Source organism: Heterocephalus glaber, unplaced genomic scaffold (genome assembly GCF_053883595.1).
Source record: "Heterocephalus glaber isolate CG9 unplaced genomic scaffold, H.glaber_assembly_v1.0 deba00000331, whole genome shotgun sequence".
NCBI classification, from domain to species: Eukaryota; Metazoa; Chordata; class Mammalia; order Rodentia; family Bathyergidae; genus Heterocephalus; species Heterocephalus glaber.
In genome coordinates, this window is record NW_028258142.1 from 49,524,303 (window position 1) to 49,544,821 (window position 20,519).

The 20,519-nt window shown below is 34.0% G+C and overlaps 1 protein-coding gene across 2 annotated transcripts in view; it reads left to right on the forward strand.

Moving 5' to 3' along the window:
* The window catches only part of Dsc1 (desmocollin 1), a 33,121-nt gene extending 13,680 nt beyond the window's left edge, over nt 1-19,441 (forward strand). The window contains exons 7-17 of one of the 2 annotated variants that reach the window (XM_087193815.1): nt 77-243; nt 1,411-1,545; nt 3,045-3,230; nt 4,283-4,542; nt 4,692-4,834; nt 12,617-12,829; nt 13,348-13,596; nt 15,110-15,231; nt 15,966-16,208; nt 16,978-17,023; nt 17,107-19,441. In XM_087193815.1, the coding sequence (XP_087049941.1) occupies nt 77-243; nt 1,411-1,545; nt 3,045-3,230; nt 4,283-4,542; nt 4,692-4,834; nt 12,617-12,829; nt 13,348-13,596; nt 15,110-15,231; nt 15,966-16,208; nt 16,978-17,013 (1,754 nt within the window). In that variant the 3' untranslated portion in view covers nt 17,014-17,023; nt 17,107-19,441. The remainder of the gene's footprint in view (nt 1-76; nt 244-1,410; nt 1,546-3,044; nt 3,231-4,282; nt 4,543-4,691; nt 4,835-12,616; nt 12,830-13,347; nt 13,597-15,109; nt 15,232-15,965; nt 16,209-16,977; nt 17,024-17,106) is intronic. The other variant, XM_021265123.2, reaches the window with a different exon arrangement.
* The last annotated feature ends 1,078 nt before the right edge of the window (nt 19,442-20,519 follow it).

Here is a 20,519-nt window from a genome sequence, read left to right on the forward strand (position 1 = left end):
CTCAATGTTATTTTTTGCTTGTAATTCAATTATAGCACGATTTTAATTTTTGACAATAGTTGATTTATCTAAACAGGCACTTCTGTGGGACAAGTGACTGCTATAGACCTTGATGAACCTGACACGCTACATACTCGTCTGAAATATAAAATCTTGCAACAAATCCCAGATCATCCAAAGCATTTCACCATACATCCAGACACAGGTGTCATTACTACAACTACACCTTTACTGGACAGAGAGGTAACGTATTGGTCAATTAATTTTTCAGTCATTAAGCTATATAGACATTGATACTGAACTCCCAAGACAAGTTACAGTATGGCCATTGTGGCCTCCTCTCTAAGCATTTTTCTCTGGGTTGCAGAGACATTGGATCGGTACAAAGTATTAGAAAAGCCTCACTTGCTATCATTGACCTGATTTGATGTATTAATGTTAAAATTTATTTTATTTTGTTTTTAGTTTTTATAAAGTAATTTTATTTGACTCCAAAATATTTAATTTAAAAAATTAGTAAACTTCACTTGTTAAAGCAGTTTGAGGTTCATGGGCAAATTGGACAGAAAGTGCACATACTCCCTGTCTACCACATTCTCAGCCTACCCCAGGATTGACATCTGCACCCCCGCGGTACCCTTGCACAATCAGTGAAGCTATAGTGACACATCATTATCACCCTAAGGCCACAGTTTGCATTAGACTTGTTCTTGGATCTTTATATTCTGTGGGTTTGGACAAATGCATAAGAACATGCATCCACCACTGTAGTATCATGCAGTGATTTCATTGTTTTAAAAATCTTTTGTGCTCCTCCTATACATCTCTTCCTCCCAAACTCCACAAATCTTTTTCCTACCTCCATAGTTTTTACTTTTTCTGAATGTTATATGGTTGGAATCATACAATATGTAGCTTTTTCATATTGGCTTATTTCTTCCAGTAATTTACATTTAGATCCTTTTCATGTGTTTTTATGGCATGGAAGATCATTTCTTTTTAGTACCGAATAGTGTTCCATCGTTTGAATGTACCAGTTAATCCAATTACTCACTGAAGGACACCTTGGTTTTTCTCAAATTTTGGCAATTATACAAAAGTACCTTTAAATTTTGAAATGCTGTAGTAGACATCTCAGCTTCTGATTAGCTGACTGTATTGATGCAAATATCTTGTTTTGTATTTATGTTTATGGTGTTCTTTAAAAAAAAACAGCTGCCATTTAGGGCTAGGGTTGTAGATCAAGGGTGGAGCATATGCTTAGCATGCCCAAGGCCCTGGGTTCAATATATATTACATATATATTTTTAAATAATATTTGTAAAATAATCGCAGCATGAAGAGTGGCTATAGTAATTGCAAGTTATAGGAAATAGTGTACATGAATCTACCTTTTGATTTTTTTTTCAGAAATGTGATACTTACCAGTTAATAATGGAAGTGCGCGACATGGGGGGCCAACCTTTTGGTTTATTTTCTACTGGAAAAATTACTATTTCACTTGAAGATGAAAATGACAATTCACCATATTTCACACAAGCTTCTGTGAGTACATGTATTCCTCTGATTCATTTATCTGGATTTACTTTTTCAAAACAAACGTAGAATTTGTTAGTCCTGTGAAATCACACACTTTGGGTTAAATAGCTTCCATTTACGAATAACACAGAGAGGAAAATGATTTTGGCAAGAATAACCAAGGCACCAGTTATTTCTCTTTTTTTAAAAATTTATTCATATATTTTAGGTATACAATATGATGACATTCATCATTGGGAATTTGTACCTTTACATGATATATCTTGGTTCTTATTTTTTCCCCATTCCCCTGCCCTCCCTTCTGATGCCACAGAAATAGCAATGTTCTGGGTCCCTATGAACTGCTTAATCTTTGATGCAGCTCATGTGGTTCCTCTTTTCTGGACTGTTCAGAGCAGATTCCTTGGACTTAAATTATTTTATAAGGTGAAGAAGAAAGGTCCTCTCTCTGATGTCCTTTGGTTTTTTTAAATGAGAAAGAAACTAGCTTCTTATATTCTGCTGGAGTTTAAATTTATGCTGCGCTCCCTTATCCCTTAGCAAACTTTCTCTTAGACTGTAACAAGGAAATGATTCTTTTTTTCCTGAGCTTTTAATGAGTAACCTTTTTCTTCCATTAACTTATACCAAAGTATAAGTCAAAAAATGAAAAACCTACAACCATCATGATAGTCAGTCCTGTGATGTTTTTACATTAATTCCTACAATGTATGAAGATATATTTTATTCTGTATTTTATATGGATAAATGGAAGATACGTCAATAACTTGTCCAAGATCTCATAAATGATTTACAAGGAATAACTAGTATTCAAATCTAGATCCAAATGCTATCATCCTTCTATGAATTCATTTTACATCTCTAGCAGACTTGAATTTATTACCTTTTTTATTCTTTTAATAATTTATGCTTCTTGTAATCATATTTCTTCTGTGGGGGAGAAGTTTATGATTTACTTTCTCAAAAAAAACCTTTTCCTTTAAAATATTTATTATTGAATCAAAAGAAAATTTTTAAAATAGTAATGTGAAAGTAAGGTATCCATGCAAGGACCTGAGTTCAATCCCTAGTACCAAAAAAATAAAAGAAGAAAGTAAGTCATCCAGTAATAAATCAATATATATTCTCATTATGTAAAAATACTGAGTGCTCAATATATTAATACAAAGGATGAACTCAGTGCTTGTGTTTACTTCATCTAAAATGGAGAATAAATTATAAATACTGTAGAAGTTCTGAGAAAAGACAAATCTGAGGGCTAGAAGGTTCTGGAAAATCATGTCAGAGAAGTTCAGAAGTTAAGATTTGTGTAGAATTTGGAAAAGATTTGAAAAAACAGTTTAAGAGGAAAAAATAAGCTATGCATTAAACTTGTAAATCCTTTCTCAATATGTGAGGATACATGTCCATATCATTTTTTCTTTTTCTTTAATATAATTTTTAGAGTAGAAAACAGTACTGTTAAAGCTATAGATTTATAATGTAAGATGGCATTTTCCCCCCAGTATTTTACAGAAGTAGAAGAAAACAGAATAAATGTTGAGATTTTACGGATGAAAGTGCAGGACCAAGACTTAGCAAACACTCCTCACTCGAAGGCTGTATACACAATCCTACAGGGAAATGAAAATGGTAACTTCAAAATTACCACGGATCCAAAAACGAATGAAGGAGTCTTGTGTGTTGTCACAGTAAGTAAATAAGATAATGAAGTTATGCTTTAAAGCATTCTAATTTAGGCTTGTGCATTGATATTAAAAAATAACTCCATACATACATGGCTACAATGTTGCAGTAATGCTGATATCATTGGTTTACACAAACTTATTTCTTTTATTAAAATTGTCCTTATTTATTTTCTTGGAAGAAACATGACTTTCCTCCTGTCAGGCAAAAAGTTCATTGTTCTATATATAAAGAAAACAAAAGCCAAGAAATATTAAATATTAAATCAGATATTTTCCTCAGAAGAGATTTTAGTTACTGGCTCCTCTCTGAATTCTGCTAACCATAGACCTCACTAACCTCTTGCCTATATTCTCTCACTATTTTCTTAGAGACATCGGGTGTTCTTAGACACTTCATGGAGGAATGGCGTTTTCTGCTAAGATTTTCATAGTGTTATTATATTATATTACATATTCTTTCATTCATTTATTTTCTTTTTTGCCTTCTGAATTTTTCTTTTGATTTTTCTTTCACCTTCTAAATGTTGTCTTCAGAAGTCTTTTAATTATCTAGTTTAGGACTGAGCACTTTGTGTAGAAATTCAGCAGACTCAACTCTAAAGTGCTGTGAAGAAATTCTGCTAAGTAATGTCATATATCTTTCCATTTAAATATTCAGAGCAACTGTTTCTATATAGTCAAATATCTGTAGGATTATTTTATGTGTTACCTTGAAAGGGTTTTTGTTATTAGAGTTATCTCATATGATGGGAAATGAAATAATGTGAATATTTAAAAACATTTTTTCTGGATTTCTATTAATAAACTATAATGAGAATAGTGAAGTTAAGATCTTTGGAAAATGAGAAAAAAAATGATTGACTCCTAAAATCAATAATTTTACATTTGACAGTTTTAACATTGTAGGAAACTAATTACTAACCTATATTAGCACCAACCTTTTGTAACATTTTAAATGTAAAAATGATATTGCCTTTGTGTTAAAACTTGGAATCATAATTATGTCTTCTGTATAGTGATACCTATTGACTGATAAAAATATGTTTATTGAACAGCCATTGAACTATGAAGTCAATCGCCAAGTTATTTTGCAAATTGGTGTGCTTAATGAAGCACAATTCTCTAAAGCAGCGAACTCACCACTTCCTACAATGTGTACTACAACTGTCACTGTTAAAATTAAAGACAGAGATGAGGGGCCTGAATGTCAGCCACCAGTAAAAGTGATTCAGAGCAAGGATGGGCTCCCTGCTGGCAAAGAACTCCTTGGCTACAAAGCACTGGACCCAGAATCACGCAATGGCGAAGGCTTAAGGTGATATACTTTTCAAAAGCTCCTTAATTCTAATAGAGTCCAAGTTGATTTTAAATTTAGGAAAGTTCTATGTATATTTCAAAATGACAGGTTTTAAGATCATGTCTTCTCTTCGACTTGATTACTTATCTTTGATTTCTATAAATTAGGTATAAGAAGGTACAAGATGAAGGTAACTGGTTTAACATTGATGAAAACACTGGAAACTTGAAAACTGTAAAAGTACTAGATAGAGAATCAAAATTTGTAAAAAACAACCAGTACAATGTCTCAGTAGTAGCGATGGATGCAGGTGAGTGCTATTTTCTAGAAAGAAAATATAAATATAGAATATATTTCTAAGAAAACTTGTTTGAAATCTGTTTATTTCCCAATTTTAATGCAAGTAGTATTTTCATTAATATAATCACAATGCATATTGCAAAACATTACGATGGCTTATTTTATTGGAGCCACCCAAATTGGGTGGCAGTGCATCTGCAAGGCAAAGCTACAAGACAGTAAATGGCCAAAGTCTAAGTTTGTAGGATTGGATTATTTGATTTATGCTGAGGAAACGGTGGCATATTTAAGGATCTCCAATTTTTTCATGAGTACAGGTTTACATCTTTATGGTTTGAATATGGCGAACAAGTTCAACCTACCTAAAATACTTAGGTTCTAGGTAGGTTTGTTTGAAAGCTGTTCTTAATGGAAAGCAAATCATTTATCCTATTTCTTAAACAAAGGAGCAAATGATGACTCTTTTTAGCATGGTTTGCAAACTCTGAGGTTAAATCTAGAATCTATTTTGGAAAGAATGTTCTTCAAATATTGTAGTGATCATGAAACCCTTTTAAACATATACCCCTCTCAGTAAATCATTTTAATATATTTGTAAGTGTTAGGAAGTGTTTGCTAGTATGTTTATTTAATCTACATGTACCACTATGCTAATGTACTTTATATATCAAAAGACATACACAAAATAAATATAAAAATATAAATAGAAGTTACAGTATTTTACTCTATCATACTGATTACACACACACCCATTTGAGACAACTGGGCTTTTCTGACAGAGCAGATTCTTTTGATTCTCTACCTAACCAAGAAGGTTTTCACTGTTTTTATGTACATAAGCTTGGATGTTCAAATCAAACTAGTTGATACAGTAACGCTATAGCCCATCTTTAAAACATCATCGATTGTCTTAATGAATGGGCAAATGTAGAAATGAATACATATCAGATTACATGGAAATTAACATAAGTTGAAAGTAAGTCGTGAAAGTTCGTGTTTAATAATTTTGTCTCGATATTTTGACAATAGAAGATCCATAAAATGTTTTCTCAGATAGTATAATCCTTTTCTTCTGCTTTCTTAAAACAAAAGCTTCTAGACTGCATTATTTTACATGCCTTCCACCTAGAGTATCATAGCCTTTTCTGTTTGAAATCAAGCTCTTTCAAGTGTTCAAATGAATGGCAATACCAACTTCTGTGATTGTTCCTACTAGTCTTTGGTCGGTCCTTATTGCCTTTTAATCACTCTTGCACTGGGCAAAATATGCTAGAGTGGTGACTAGCATACTCTAAAGTGCTCTAAAAGGGTACTTTTGTTGTTCTAGTGTGTATTCTGTTCTTCTAACTTGCTTTTGAGTCAATTTTGTACAGGCACCCTTCATCTTTGATTAAACCTTTCCTTAAGAAGCCTCTAGTAGAGAGTTTGGCATATGTTTGTTTAATGTGGATACTGAGATCTATCATTCCTCTACTCTTTGAGAGTCCTAGGTCCAGGTTGTAAAGTTCACTAATTCAGGGAGTATCTTTGGTAGCAGTTGGAACAAATGATTTCAAAGTAGAAAATTGGGCTTAAAAATTGCAAAATAATCTCTTATTTTGAGCTTCTATAAAGGAACTTTCTTAAAATAACAAATACTGTAGGGCTGTAATGCAGAAGTGATAAACATTTTGTGTGTAGAGTCTAAAATGAACACAGTTGGAAATTAATAAGAGGCATAAGAAAAAAGAACTTAAAATCTTTAATCATGCAGCGGCCTGATTCACAATGTAGTGAGCTTCTGGTTTCTTAAAACACTTAAATATCAATGGAGAATTAATATTTTTCCAAGTTCCCTTTGTTGACGTGTCATGAGATTGGGGTTATTTAACCTTTATGTACCTACCAGCTCTGTGACTGTGACATTTCCTACTCATCAATACTTGTCATTTGCTCGTGTACTTAATTTTAAAGTAAGTTTTGAAGTAGACAAATATATCTAGTTACTTTATCATGATGTTCATCCATTATCAGTAATTACTTACTTTTGGCTCTGGTGAAATGTTACATTGAGCTCTTTGTAGTTTTGCAAATCTAAGACTTTATTTTCAGGTCTGGCTTTGGCTGATATCTATTTTAGTAATTTCAAGTATCTTTTATTCTGTTTTAATCAGTCAACTTAGAACAGAAATTATGATAGCAAATATTTTTATCTGGTAAATGTTAGTTGAATACAAGATAAAATGAATCTTTGCTTTCCTGAGGTTGCCATACATTGCTAGATGTTTAAAGTGTGATTTCATTCTACTTTTTCCATCAAGAGAAAGATCTTCTGCTTAAATTTAAAAGGCAAAATTATAGAACACATGTCAACTCTGTAACAATATTTTTGTTGTGCAGTGTCTATAACAACAGTTTTTTCCCCGTTCCCTTGCCCTCTCTTCACCCCCTCCACCCTTCCCTATTTGCAAAGACTTTGTTTCCACTTTTTTACTTTTCTCATATTTTTTCTTTTCCCTTTTTTCCTTTCCCCTACCCCTCCAACTTCCCCTGCTCCTTTAGACCTTTACTTCCTGTTACACAATATCAATTATACATTTTTAAAATTACAATATCAAGATCTAGGAGACATTATCACAGATTTTACAGAATTTAAAAGGATATAGAAAGCATATTTCAAAAATCTGTTTTGAAATAAATTGGACAACTTCTAAGAAGTACCTTGGAAGACAAATTAATGAAACTGACTCTGGAGGAAATATAAAATTTGAATAGCACCTATTAAAGAAAGTATATTCCTAGCTTGAAAACCTACCTATATGACAACAGCAGGCTCATATACACTTTAACTGTTAAATTATATCAAACAATTAAAGTAGAAAAAAGAAGGAACACTTCTCCCCTCATTTTAGGAACTCAACATTGTGCTAATCCTAAAACTGGATAAAGATAATAGAAGAAAAAAGTATGAACATAGATAGAAATTTGTTTAACAAAACAAACTATTAGAAGTCAAATCTGGCAGTATGTAGAAAGTGGTTTTGTTGTAGGGATGGCAGTGTTGGTTCAGCATTGGAAGATCCACCCCCAAAAGTCATCATTTTAACAGAGGAAAGGAAAAAGCCATAAGATCCTGTCACTAGTTGGAAAAAAAGTATTGGACTAAATTCTATAGCTGTTCATGGTAAAAGCTATCAGGAGACCAGAAATAGAACAGAACCTTCTCAACAGATTAAAGACATGTACTCTATACTTCCAGTGAGAATGCCTTATATGAATGGAGAAGATACACTGCTTTCTCCTTAAGGTGAGGAACAAGGGCAGATATACTTAGTCTTTATCTGTCCATTAAACTTTGAAACCTAAGCCCCACCAAAATAGTCTGGCAATAAAATGACACAATTAGGATAGGATTGGTAAAGTAGAAGCAAAATCTTTATATGTAGATGAAATGATCATCTACAGAGAAAATACTAAGAAATCTCTAGGAGCCCCTAGAACTTGTTTTTGAATTTAACAGGATTAGAAAACACACGCTATATATAAAAATTCAGGTCTGTGTATACTTGCTATAAATGAAGAATTGGATATTGAAATTTAAAAGTTATGTAGGAGTACAAAGGACCTAGAAAAATTAAAAAAACAAAACAAAACAGTGTTGGAAGATGTTTAGTATCTAATTTTTTTTTTTTTTTTGGTACTGGAGATAGAACTTGGGTCCTTGCTCTTTCGCAGCAGATGGCAAAACCACTGACCTAAATCCCCGGCCCGAGTATCTAATTTTAAGACTTCTTCTAAAGCTACAGTAATCAAGGCAGTGTTGGTGTAAGGAAAGACATATAGATCATTGGAATAAAACAGAGAATCTAGAAATAGAACCACACATATATGGTCCACTGAGTTTTGAAAGATTATTTAACATTAGCATTTTATAGAATATAAACTCAATTCAGGAGTGGAGGAAGAACTAGTGTTTTCAGCAAATGGCACTAGAACACCTGGTATCTGTATATAAAAAATTGACCTCAACCCTTTATTTCCGTACATGAAAATAACTTGAAGGGATCTATGAACCTAAATAGGAAAGCCTAAAAGTATAAAACTTTAAGAAGAAATTATAAGGGAAAATGTTTATGAATTCAAGGTAGGCAAGAACTACCTAGTATACAAAAGACATGATGTATAAAAGAAAAAAATTGATAAATGAGATTCCATCAAAATTTAGAACTTTAAATGAGATCATTAAAATGAAAAGTATTCTTTAAACAGACCATATTTACAATGCATATAACCTATGAACAGAATATATAAGGAATTCTTAGAGCTCATTAATAGACAACCCAATTAAAGAGTAGACATAAGAAGATGATAAATAGCCAGTTGCACAAGGAAAGAAAGGTGTGCAACCCTAGAATCCGAAAAATACTAATCAGTACAATAACAAGATTGAATTATACGCTCATTAGGGAGACAAAGTTAAAAGTTTTAAAAGCCTTGTCATGACTTTTTCTTTTTGTTGGATTCTCCCCCTTTGCATTTAATTTGTCACACCCAATGGATTCATTCTGCTGGGTTTCCTGGGGTTGTGATCCTCATTGTCTTTTCCTAGGGTATTGTCTGAAAATTTTTGGAGTGCCAGTTTAATATTCATGAAGTTCCTGAGGTGCTCTTTATCGTGAAAGTATTTTATTTCTCCATCAATTTTGAAAGATAGTTTTGCAGGGTACATCAATCTGGGTTGGAGGCTGTTTTCCTTTAGGGCTTGAAATACATCACTCCAAGCTCTTCTTGCCTTGAGAGTCTGCATTGAGAAGTCTGCTGTGATTCTGATGGGCTTTCCTTTGTATGTGATTGGTTTCTTTTCTCTCACTGCTTGTAGAATTTTATTCTTCTGTTGGATTTCTGGAATCCTAACTACTATATGCCTATGTGTAGATTTTTTTTGATCAAGGCTATTTGGAGTCCTATATCCTCACTTGTCTGTATGTCAAGTTCTTTTCCCCTGCTTGGGAAGTTTTTTGCCATCACTTGTGTGAACAGTGTTTTTATGTCATCTGCACTCTCTCCTCTTTCTTCATTGACTCCAATCAGTCTTATGTTATTCTTCTTTGCATTGTCTAGCAGCTGCTGGATTGATTTGTCATGTTCCTTTACAATTTTAAAGCAATTTTTCTTTTCCTGGTCACTAATTGCAATCTTTTCTTCTATATCTGAAATTCTATCCTCACATTGGTTCATTCTGCTGCTCAGACTTTTGATGGAGTTTTTAATCTCCTGGAAATCTATTTGCATCTGTTTTATGGATTCCTTTTGTTTCTTGTGTTGGGATTCCATCATGTTCCTCAGAGCCTCTATTTTTTTATCTGTGTCCTCTTCAGATTTATTAATCATGTCTTGCACCATGAGCAAAATGTTTGCTGTTATCTGAGTAATTATTTCTGATTTCATTTTTCCCAGATCCTCTTTTGTTGCCATTTCAGAGAGTCCAGGTGGTTGAGTATCAGATTGTTCCAACTCATTTCCCTTTGGGGTTGCTGTAGGTGATCCAAAAGTCTGTTTTTGAGGCTTGTTTATGTGTCTTCTCATTTCCCCTGGTGGGGGGCGGTGTGCTTCTGATGCCCACGTGGCTCACCTTCTCTGCCCTAGGAGCTTGGGATGGCAGCGGGGGAGCTTCCTTCTGGGTGCTGGGACTGGCTCACCTTAACAGTTTTTATTTTAAGAAAGGCTTCTTACCAGATGGGGTGGCTCATGCCTATGAGCTATCCAGGAAGCTAAAGCCAGAGGGTCACAAGTTTGAGCCCAGCCTGGGCAACTTAGTGAGACTCTATCTAGAACAAAACAAAACAACAAAGAAAGCCAAAAAAGAAAAAACAACCAAAATGAAAGGCTTCCTTTTTATATCATTCATTTCTTTGTTAGTTTGCTGATTTTGAAGTTTTTGCTTATATTCAGGTTTATTTACAATTTTGTGACAGTCTGAAAATATTGCAGGTTTTTGTCATTATAGGTTTCTTTTAATATGTCTCTTTTTTTTTTTTTTTTTTGGTACCAGGGATTGAACTCGGGTCCTTGAGCTTGCAAGGCAAGCGACAGAACCACAGAGCTAAATCCCCGGCCCCATGTCTCTTTTAATGTGACTCTTCAGCTATTCTTTCAATATGTCTCTTCAACTTAGATATTTCAAAACCTGTTTCAGATAGAATACATATATATAGTAATTTTATATAAGTAAATAGTTTAAAAATCACTGCGAATAGATTAATGTCATTATTTAACAGAGAAAAATCTCTGAACTACATTACATAGTATGATTTAGGGGTTCTTTCAAGCTAAGAAGAGAAAGAGATTATATTTGCATAGGATTTATAGTATTTATGATAAATTCAACATACATATTTCAAAATTTTAGGCTGGCATAAATGTAAGAAAATGAGAAATTGGACCAATTACCATACTTTTGTTTGTTTCAATTTTGAAATCATATCATTCACAGAAGTTTATTATCCTTTCACAAATGGTAGAATTTAAAGAAGTTTCTGAACTTCATTATTTCTAAAATACAAATTATAGGCTGTACTTTAATTTAAAATATTTCTTGAGATTTATGTGTGCAACATTAGGCTAAACATAGTGATAATCAACAGATGAGTAAGAGAGCTACTGTTAATAAAAATCGTATCAATTGAATTAGGGTCAAAACTCATTTTCCTGACTTATTCAATTACATCTTTTCACAGCATAAAAAGAGTAACTGTATTATGTTCAATTGAGTAACATTAATTTACAATTAGTCAAAAAACACTAGGCTCCTTAGGTGAATACAGTGTTATGTTGGTTCATGAATGCTTTTGCTTGCAATTTGGTTCACAAACAAGCATTTGGCAAAATTTTGTTTTTGTTTGCAAACTCAACATTGGGTGACGAACAAGACCATGGCCATCTTCCCCACATGAACACAAATGTGGCCATCTTTTCCAAAAGTGTGGAATGAATTAAGCTCTTGAACTGAGGCACCACTGTATGTCTTACCATTTTACATGTTCAGTATGCCAGCTAAATAAAGTATGCCCAGACTATTCTGAGAAAACTGAGGAGAATGTGACTCCCATTGTCTGCAGAAGTCACAGGTTTCACGAGGATAATAGGGTTATTCTGGGAAAGGAGCTCAGTGGCAGAGTACATGCTTAACATGTGTGAAGATCAGGGAATAAAATAAAATTAAAATAAAACAAGTGTTATCAGGCAAAAACAAAAGTGTTCTTGGAAGTGGTAACAGAATGTGCCAAGGCAGACAGGAAGGAAAGTCCCTCAGGGATTTGATAAATCTTACAAATTTTGAGCAAAAGATATATGAGGAAAAAAAGAAGAAGCTGAGAAGATAATTAATAACCAAATATGAAGTATTTTTATATTAAGGATGAATATATGTCATTTTTTTTCTTCTTTTTTTTTCGGGGTTGTGGGGTACCAGGGATGGAACTCAGGACCTTGTGCTTGTGAGGCAGGCGCAGTGCCACTGAGCTAAACCCCTGGCTGAATATATGTCTTTATAAACAATGTAAGAAATCAGTTGTACACAGGTTATTCTGTATTTACGTTCCTCATAATCACACATTTTTTAGTGTTAAAAAGCACCTGGAAAGATATCTGATCCAGCCATGAGTCTTCCAGGAAGAATGGCAGGTCATTGTTTTATAACTATGTCCGAGATCTAGGGAGCTATTTGAAAGGAGCTATTAGTTGTGTGTTATATAAATTGTCAGAAACAAACACATATCCAATGTAGAAATCACCAATTTTTTATTTACCTTAGTTGGCCGATCCTGCACAGGAACATTAGTAGTTTTTTTGGAAGATTATAATGATCACCCACCACAAATTGATAAAGATGTGACCATTTGCCAGCACAATCAAGACTATGCTGTTCTGGAACCTGTAGATCCAGATGGGCCTGAAAATGGTCCACCTTTTCAATTCTTTTTGGATAATTCTGCCAACAAACTTTGGACTATCGAATCAAAGGATGGTAAGAAATTATGCTAAATCTTTTAATCAACAGGGGCTCAAAATATTTGATGGTCTTTGACTTTAGGTTATCATAAAAATGAAAATGCACATTCATTTTAGGAAATTATTTTATTGACCCTAAGAAAAAATACCATAAATATTATATGTATAAATTCTGTACATATAAATTACATATACTATATATATAATATACTATATACCTAATATATATACATATACTATATATATACAATATACACTATACTTAGACTCTTGTTCAAGTATCTTTTAAGAAAACATAAATCCATTTTATCCAATTATTCGTAAAGCATGTTAAGTGTAGATTAGTCTAATATGAACATAAAATAATGTTATTTTTTTCTGATCCTATGAGAAATCAAAGTAATTTTTAAGAAAGAAAAATGATCTGTTAATGTTTTTATTTCAAATTAATTCCTCCCAATAATACCAAGTAGAAATACTACGGCTACTGAAAAGTCATGTCATTGTACATTCTCTCTGCCTTTTTTTCTCAAGGTACAAGTGCCATTCTTCGTGGACGGCAACATCTCGAAAATAACTATTATTCTGTGCCTATCCAAATACAAGACAGACATGGTATTTCTGCAAAACATATTTTATCAGTGAAAGTATGTGACTGTACAACTCCATCTGAATGTAGAATGAGTTTTAAAGATGACAGAGATATTAAAGTATCAAGCTCAAACGTAATTCTTGGAAAGTGGGCTATTCTTGCCATGATTTTGGGTTCTGCATTGTTACTATGTAAGTATCTGCAATGTTTTAACTAAAGTTTTACCTAATTAGATTTCTGTTACCATAACAAAATATCTTCGGTAACAATTTGTAAGGGGAAAGGTTTATTTTGGCTCATAGTTTCGGAAGTTTCAGTCCATGGTTGACTGGCTCTGCTGATCTGCGTCTGTGGCTGGAAGCATCTGGTAGTGCAAAGCTACTAACTTCGTGGAAACCGGGAAACAAAAGACCAGAAGGGAAAGAGCTTTCAGGGTCCCCTTGAAGAGCACCTCCCCAGGGGCTGGACCTCCTCCCGCAGGCTCCGCCCCCTCAGGGTCTATCCCCTCCTGATAGTGCTGGAGGTGGGTTCCAAGCCTTCGAGGCACAGCACATCATTTGGAAGGACACTTACCAAATGATGGGCAGTTTAGGACAAAATATATGGCAGTTTTTCATATTAATGACATGTCTAGCCTTTGGCATAAGTGTCCTTTTAAAGGTCTTGCACCTGCTTTATAAGTTGGGTTCTGAATCATAGAAGAAATATTCATAACAGCACATTCAAGTGTTTAAATTAAGTATCGGGGTAGTAGTCTTAGTTCTTTAATAATGAGCCGTGAAACATTGGGTAAATCATTTCTCCTTCCTTGAACATATTTTTCCATATATAAAATGAAGAAGTTGGATAAAATTATTAAGAGTCCTTCCCATATTAAATATTATAGCCTTTCAAGCAGCCAAGTTTACTAAGGGGACACATAGTACAAAAAGAATCAGTGAAAACAGAGTGGTTCCAAAATGTGTTTAGACATTTGTGTTCCATATTGTTAATGACGTGATTCAGTTTACACCATAAGAAAACTCCAGTGAGTTAAAATGGTCATAATATGAGCCATTGCAGAAAAGTAATGCATGGAAAGGAAACTAAGATTTTGTGCTCTTGAAACTGCTTTTTGGAGATGTAAAAGTAGTAAAAATATTCCTTACCCTTAGCTATCTCTCAGCTACAAAGAACCACTACATTTACAACTTGTCCCTTAGTCTTAACTATGTCCTAATTCATTTTGGTTTGAAGTTCAAATTAAACTGAATATTCCTGTTAGCAGTGTATTAGTTGATGAATGCTTTCAAAAATAGGCACTGATTTTATGTAATTGCCTTTCTAGTTATAGTTATGCCTAAAGTTCTTCGCTTTGCTGTTCTGAGCCTTTTATATATGTTACATATGATTTTAAACATCAATAATATTTTCTTAGGTTTCAGACAAATGGAGTTACTACTTCAATGTAGAGGAAGTAGGAGATACATATAAATTAATTTTGAACCCAGGAAGGGAGTTATTATTAATCTAAGGCAAAGATGATTAAATAACGAATGCATTTTTAAAATATTCTGTTTTAAGTTTTATGACCAGATCTGGCTTCAGTTCATAAGATGAATGTTAAAAGGTTGTACAGAGAACCTTTAAAAAAATCTTATAATCAAATTATTCATTATCTACCAAAAGGAGAAAAAAATTTACTTCAATTTTTTTATTTTTTAGGTATGATATTTACATGTTTTTGTGTTACTACCAAGACAACAGTAAAGAAATGTTTTCCAGAGGATGTAGCCCAGCAAAATTTAATTGTATCAAATACTGAAGGACCTGGAGAAGAAGTAACGGTAAATCAGATTTCAACTCCCTTTGAACTGTATGGTGACCCAATATTGATAGTCTGATTAATACATAATAATGGTAATAATAACGTATGATGTTTATTGAGCACGTTCTATGCCAAGCAGAATTCCAAGTTGCATGTTTTAATTTATTTAAACCTCACAATCTCATTGCATTAGTTTCAAAGGACTGCCATAACAAATTGAATGACTTAAACAACGGAAACTTATTATCTCACTGTTTTGGAAGGCAGAAATCAGAGATAAAGGTGTTGGCAGGGCTGTGTCCCATTTGAAGACACTAGGGAAGAACTTGTCCTAAGTTTTTCTCCTAAACTGTCACACCTGAGTTAATAGTAGCATAGATTGAATCTTCACATGACATTCTCCCTGTGTGTGCCTGTGTTCAAATCTCCCCTTTCCGTGAGGAAGGATACTGGTCATACTAGATCAGGCATCTTATACAGTATGACCTTATCTCAACTTAAGCAACTGTATCTACAATGACCTTGTTTCCAAATTAGGTCACATTGTAAGGTACTGGTGTTGGGACTTCAACACGTACATTTTTAGGGGATACAGTTTAACCCCTAGCATTTACAGTATGGCTACTGTATTATCCTGATTTTACATGTGGGGGGCTGAAGCACAGCAGGTAAGTGATTTGCCTTTGGTGGGGAAGAAAGTGAATTGTTAGTTTCATTTTGATTCATTCATTTTATCTTTAACTTTATTTATAGGAAGCAAATATTAGACTCCCTATACAGACATCCAACATTTGTGACACAAGCATGTCTGTTGGTACTCTTGGTGGCCAGGGAATTAAAACACAGCAAAGTTTTGAAATGGTCAAAGGAGGCTACACTTTGGATCCCAGCAAAGGAGGTGGCCATCAAACCTTGGAGTCCACAAAGGGGGTGGCAGACCCTGGCAGATACACCTACACTGACTGGCAGAGCTTCACTCAGCCTCGGCTTGGAGAAGTAAGTGGCAGTGTCTTCAAGTTTAGTCAAATGAAAGTGGAGCATTATTGGTCAGGATTTCCCAAAATTCAACTGCTCGTACACCTGGAACACATTATCATTTTAATTCTAAATTATGACAGATGTGGATGTCAACTCCAAAGTCAAAGAGTAAAATTACCTTTTTAACGCCAAATTTTAAAATATGGGTTCCCACACTTTATCTAGGGGTAGCCTATGTGGATGTCTGGGAAGATTAAAAAATTGATAGCTTCTTCCCTAAAAATTACCAAAGAAACCATCTCCGATGAAATATTTGTTGCAATGGACAGATCATAAATCATACCATTTGCCAGTGTGCTTGAGTTCTTTATGTAGTTATGAAGACTTGGCTATTCAAGCTAACAGACAGATTGTCAAGCTTATGTTTGGGGTTTTATTTACTTATTTTATTTTTGTTCTTTTCTTGTTTTTGTTTTGCTTTTGGCTCAGATTAGCTAGTATAGGTTGATATTAGCCAGTTTAACATATTTCATTATTATAGGTATATACTAGTATTTAAACATAAGAATCATAGCCTGTATTGCCTATGGGTCTGCATATATTTGAAGAATCGATGGCAGTAAATTTCAACTATATGCATCCTGTGTGCAAAAGGGAACTTGTAAATGAATTACGTGATATATATGTAGCCTTAGTTTTCATAATTTTCCCTCGGGGCATTGGTTTATTTGCTATATTTTAAGAATGAATATAATACAGACCAATCATGTGCATTTTTTATATGTAGGAATCCATTAGAGGACACACTCTGATTAAAAATTAAACAGTAAAAGGTAAATCCAAGACATCATTTTTATGCTAATCTGTGTAGGTGTTTTTAAAAATAAATAATAAAATGTGCTCTTTCTCGATACAGAAGGTGTATCTTTGCGGACAAGATGAGCAGCATAAACATTCAGAAGACTACGTTCGTTCATATAACTATGAAGGCAAAGGCTCTGTGGCAGGCTCAGTGGGCTGCTGCAGTGATCAGCAGGAAGAAGAAGGCCTGGAGTTTCTAGATCACCTGGAACCCAAATTTAGGACATTAGCTAAAACGTGTGTAAAGAAATAAATGTGCTTTCTAGTAGAGTAACATCTACAAATGCATGTGTAGGAGTCTATTGAATATAAAGGGATAGCAGCATCTGCTAGTGATTTAGTGTATCGGAGGGAACTATGTTTGTTATTGTAACTATGAGACTCCCCCAAGTTCTCCCTGTCTCAGAATTTCCATATTCTGTAAAGTAAAAGTTGCACTGCCATTGTCTTGTATATGGTCGTGTATACTGCACTGCCCCTTCGGGACTGCACGGTATGCGCTCTTGTGTCTTCTATGTATTTGAAAACTCATGCTACCTTGCGTGCTATGAAGACTGTGTGGGAGGGCTGGGTACTGTGGAAGCTATTCTGAATGAATTTTCATTTTAGATGTACAAATTAAAATTTTTCTTTCAAAATCTTAGGGGAAATTATGATCTTGGGTTTATTTTCTTTAGTGCCAGAGAACTGCTGTCTCTCTACCTGCAGGATGTATATGTATTCTTAGGTGCAGCCTTCTGTTTGGTAGGTAAATGAGTTCATTTCTCACTACACCTTTCACTCCTTGGAGGAGGTGCTCCCAGTACTTTCTCTCCAGGATCCTTTGGAGGTTTGTCCCTGGATTGTCACTCAGGCGATTGTGCTAGTCGGTGCCTACAGCTTCAGGGACTGTTGGAAAGACATAGACCAGCAGCTTGGGCTGCACAGACTTGCCAAGGATTATGTGCAAGATTTACAACGCTGATGCCCATGAGTGGACAGGCTCAAAAATATGTTTTAGCTGGGCGTGGTGCCACACACCTGTAATCCTGGCACTGGGGAGGCCGAGTCAGGGGGATCGCCAGGAGTTCAAGACCAGCCTGGGCTACATAGTTCAAGGCTAGCCTGAACTACATGACGACACCCTGTCTCAACGCCCCCCACACAAATGTTTTGTATGTCCAACATGGTATACTAGTTAGTCTTTAAAGATATAAATACATCGGCAAACCCATTTAGCCTCTAGTTTGACCCAGACCTGCCATCTCAGAGCCTTTTACCCTGTACCTTCAAGCATTTGTACAATCAGCCCTGAAGGCATTAGGCTGCAATTCTGACATATAGGGCTTGGCCCTTCATATGTGACAAAAATTTAGTTCACTTCTATATTGGAATTTAGTACTCTATCTACATTGGTAATCATTCTTTTGAAATGGAAAATCAGAAATAGTATCTAGCACATATATGAATTTATTAAAAAATTAAAACCTATTACAGCAACAGTGACTGAGAATTCACTGAATGTTTGATAAATGAACAAACAGGAGAGTAAGAAAATTATTTTGAAGGCATACGATTTTGATAGGATATATTTTATTAACCTAGAAAGATTATATATTTAAGTAATCTTTTATTAGTCATTTGTGGCAACCTCTATCAAGCTATACAGAATAACAATGTATATTATGTGGAAATTTCTCACCTAAATTAAATTGTTTTGTTTAACCTATTAACCAGCTTTCTATTTAAAAAACCAAGTGGTAGTCTTATTCTCAGTTACAGTTTCTGAGGAAAGGTGAGTCTTAATATGAAATTGGATATTGGAGCAAGAGAAGATGTAGTTTTTTGTTTGTTTGTTTTGTTTTTTTGGTACCGGGGATTGAACTCAGGTCCTTGAGCTTGTGCAGCAGGCGACGAAACCACTGAGCCAAATCCCCAGCCCAAGAAAATGTAGTTTTAAAAAGCCAGATTTGGATTTATAAGATGACCACAATGTCCGAGTTTTAATGTCATTGTAAGGTAATGGGGGAAGGGTGATGCGATTTGTATTGCTTGACATACATATTGCTTTGACAGTGATATGAGTTTTGAAATTTAAAATACAATATAACAAATTTGGAAATACAGTATCATAGGTTATACTTTTGAATGTAGGTATAGATGTTCTATAAGTAAAAAGTATTAGCTGAATATTAAGCTATATGTGTTTGTCTTTCTATGTCTCTTTGATTTGCTTAAATATGGAAAAGAAAATTTATATCTGAGTGCAAAGCATGTGTAATGTCCTCAGGTAGATTTCTCAGCAACAAATGATGTTTTGAAGTATTAGAAGAATTAGTAGAATGTAGAAAATGAATTTGTATTAAGCATTTTGTCTATTTAAAATATTTTAAAATATTATTAAAATTTATCTCACAAAGAAGCTATAACTGTTGATTAATTTCTGTAGGCAGCTCAAAATCATTTTCTGTTTAGACTCACAATTACATGTTAATTGCATGATTGATGAAATTTATGAAACTCCATCAGACTGTTTATAAATTTGGTTTGTTAATAAAATATATATTTCATATAAATTGATTGTGTTGTTTGACAATTAGTAAGTTAATAGTGATGAATTGGTTTTCTATACTGAAATGTATAGTTAGAGAACTAAACAATCCAACTTTCCTTGTCTTGATTCAGATTTCAAATATTTCATGTCAAAAAGTTCCTTGGGGACACCAAGTTAGATGAAAATCTATGTAATTTTTATAAATGAGCTTCATGAAGCACTTTCTAACCTTACTGAACGTATAACTACCTCTGACTTCATTCGAAGCACTTTCTAAAATTTCATATCTATATGCATGTTTACTTGTAGAAAATGTCAGATGCTATGTTATTTGGAAAATACTCAAAATAGCTGTTTTAGAGTGGAGGATTTTTGTTAGCCTGTTCTGTAGCGTTATTAGTTATGAAAGTCCTGTACTAGTTGAAAAGAATGTTTTTAAAAGCCTTGAAATATATAATGTTGACATAAAAGATAAAAAGAATCTCTATATTACCCAAATCCTTACTACCAAAGACATGACTATTTTCAAATGTGTATACATAAACCAATTTAAATGTTTAAGTATTATGAAAACAAATGTGTGAAGTACATTAACAATAGGCATTTTTATGCAGATAAATTATTTTACAATCTCCACTTCTTAAAGTAAGGGTTTGATGGATAGGAATAAAATATTCTTTGATAAGCCCATCTACAGAGTTAGAAGTAGGGCTGTGTTCCTTTCTGGAGGCCTCTTAGGAGAATCCTTTTCTTGTGTTTTTCAGCCTCTAGGAGTTGTCTAAATAATGGCACTGTAGTCCATTTTCAAAGTCAGCAAGTGGGTCAAGTCTTTCTTATGTTACATTATCTGATGCACCTTCCATCCTCACATCTCCTTCTCTGATTCCTCCTTCCACAGTTAAGGGCCCTTGTGATACACTGAGCCACCTGCACAA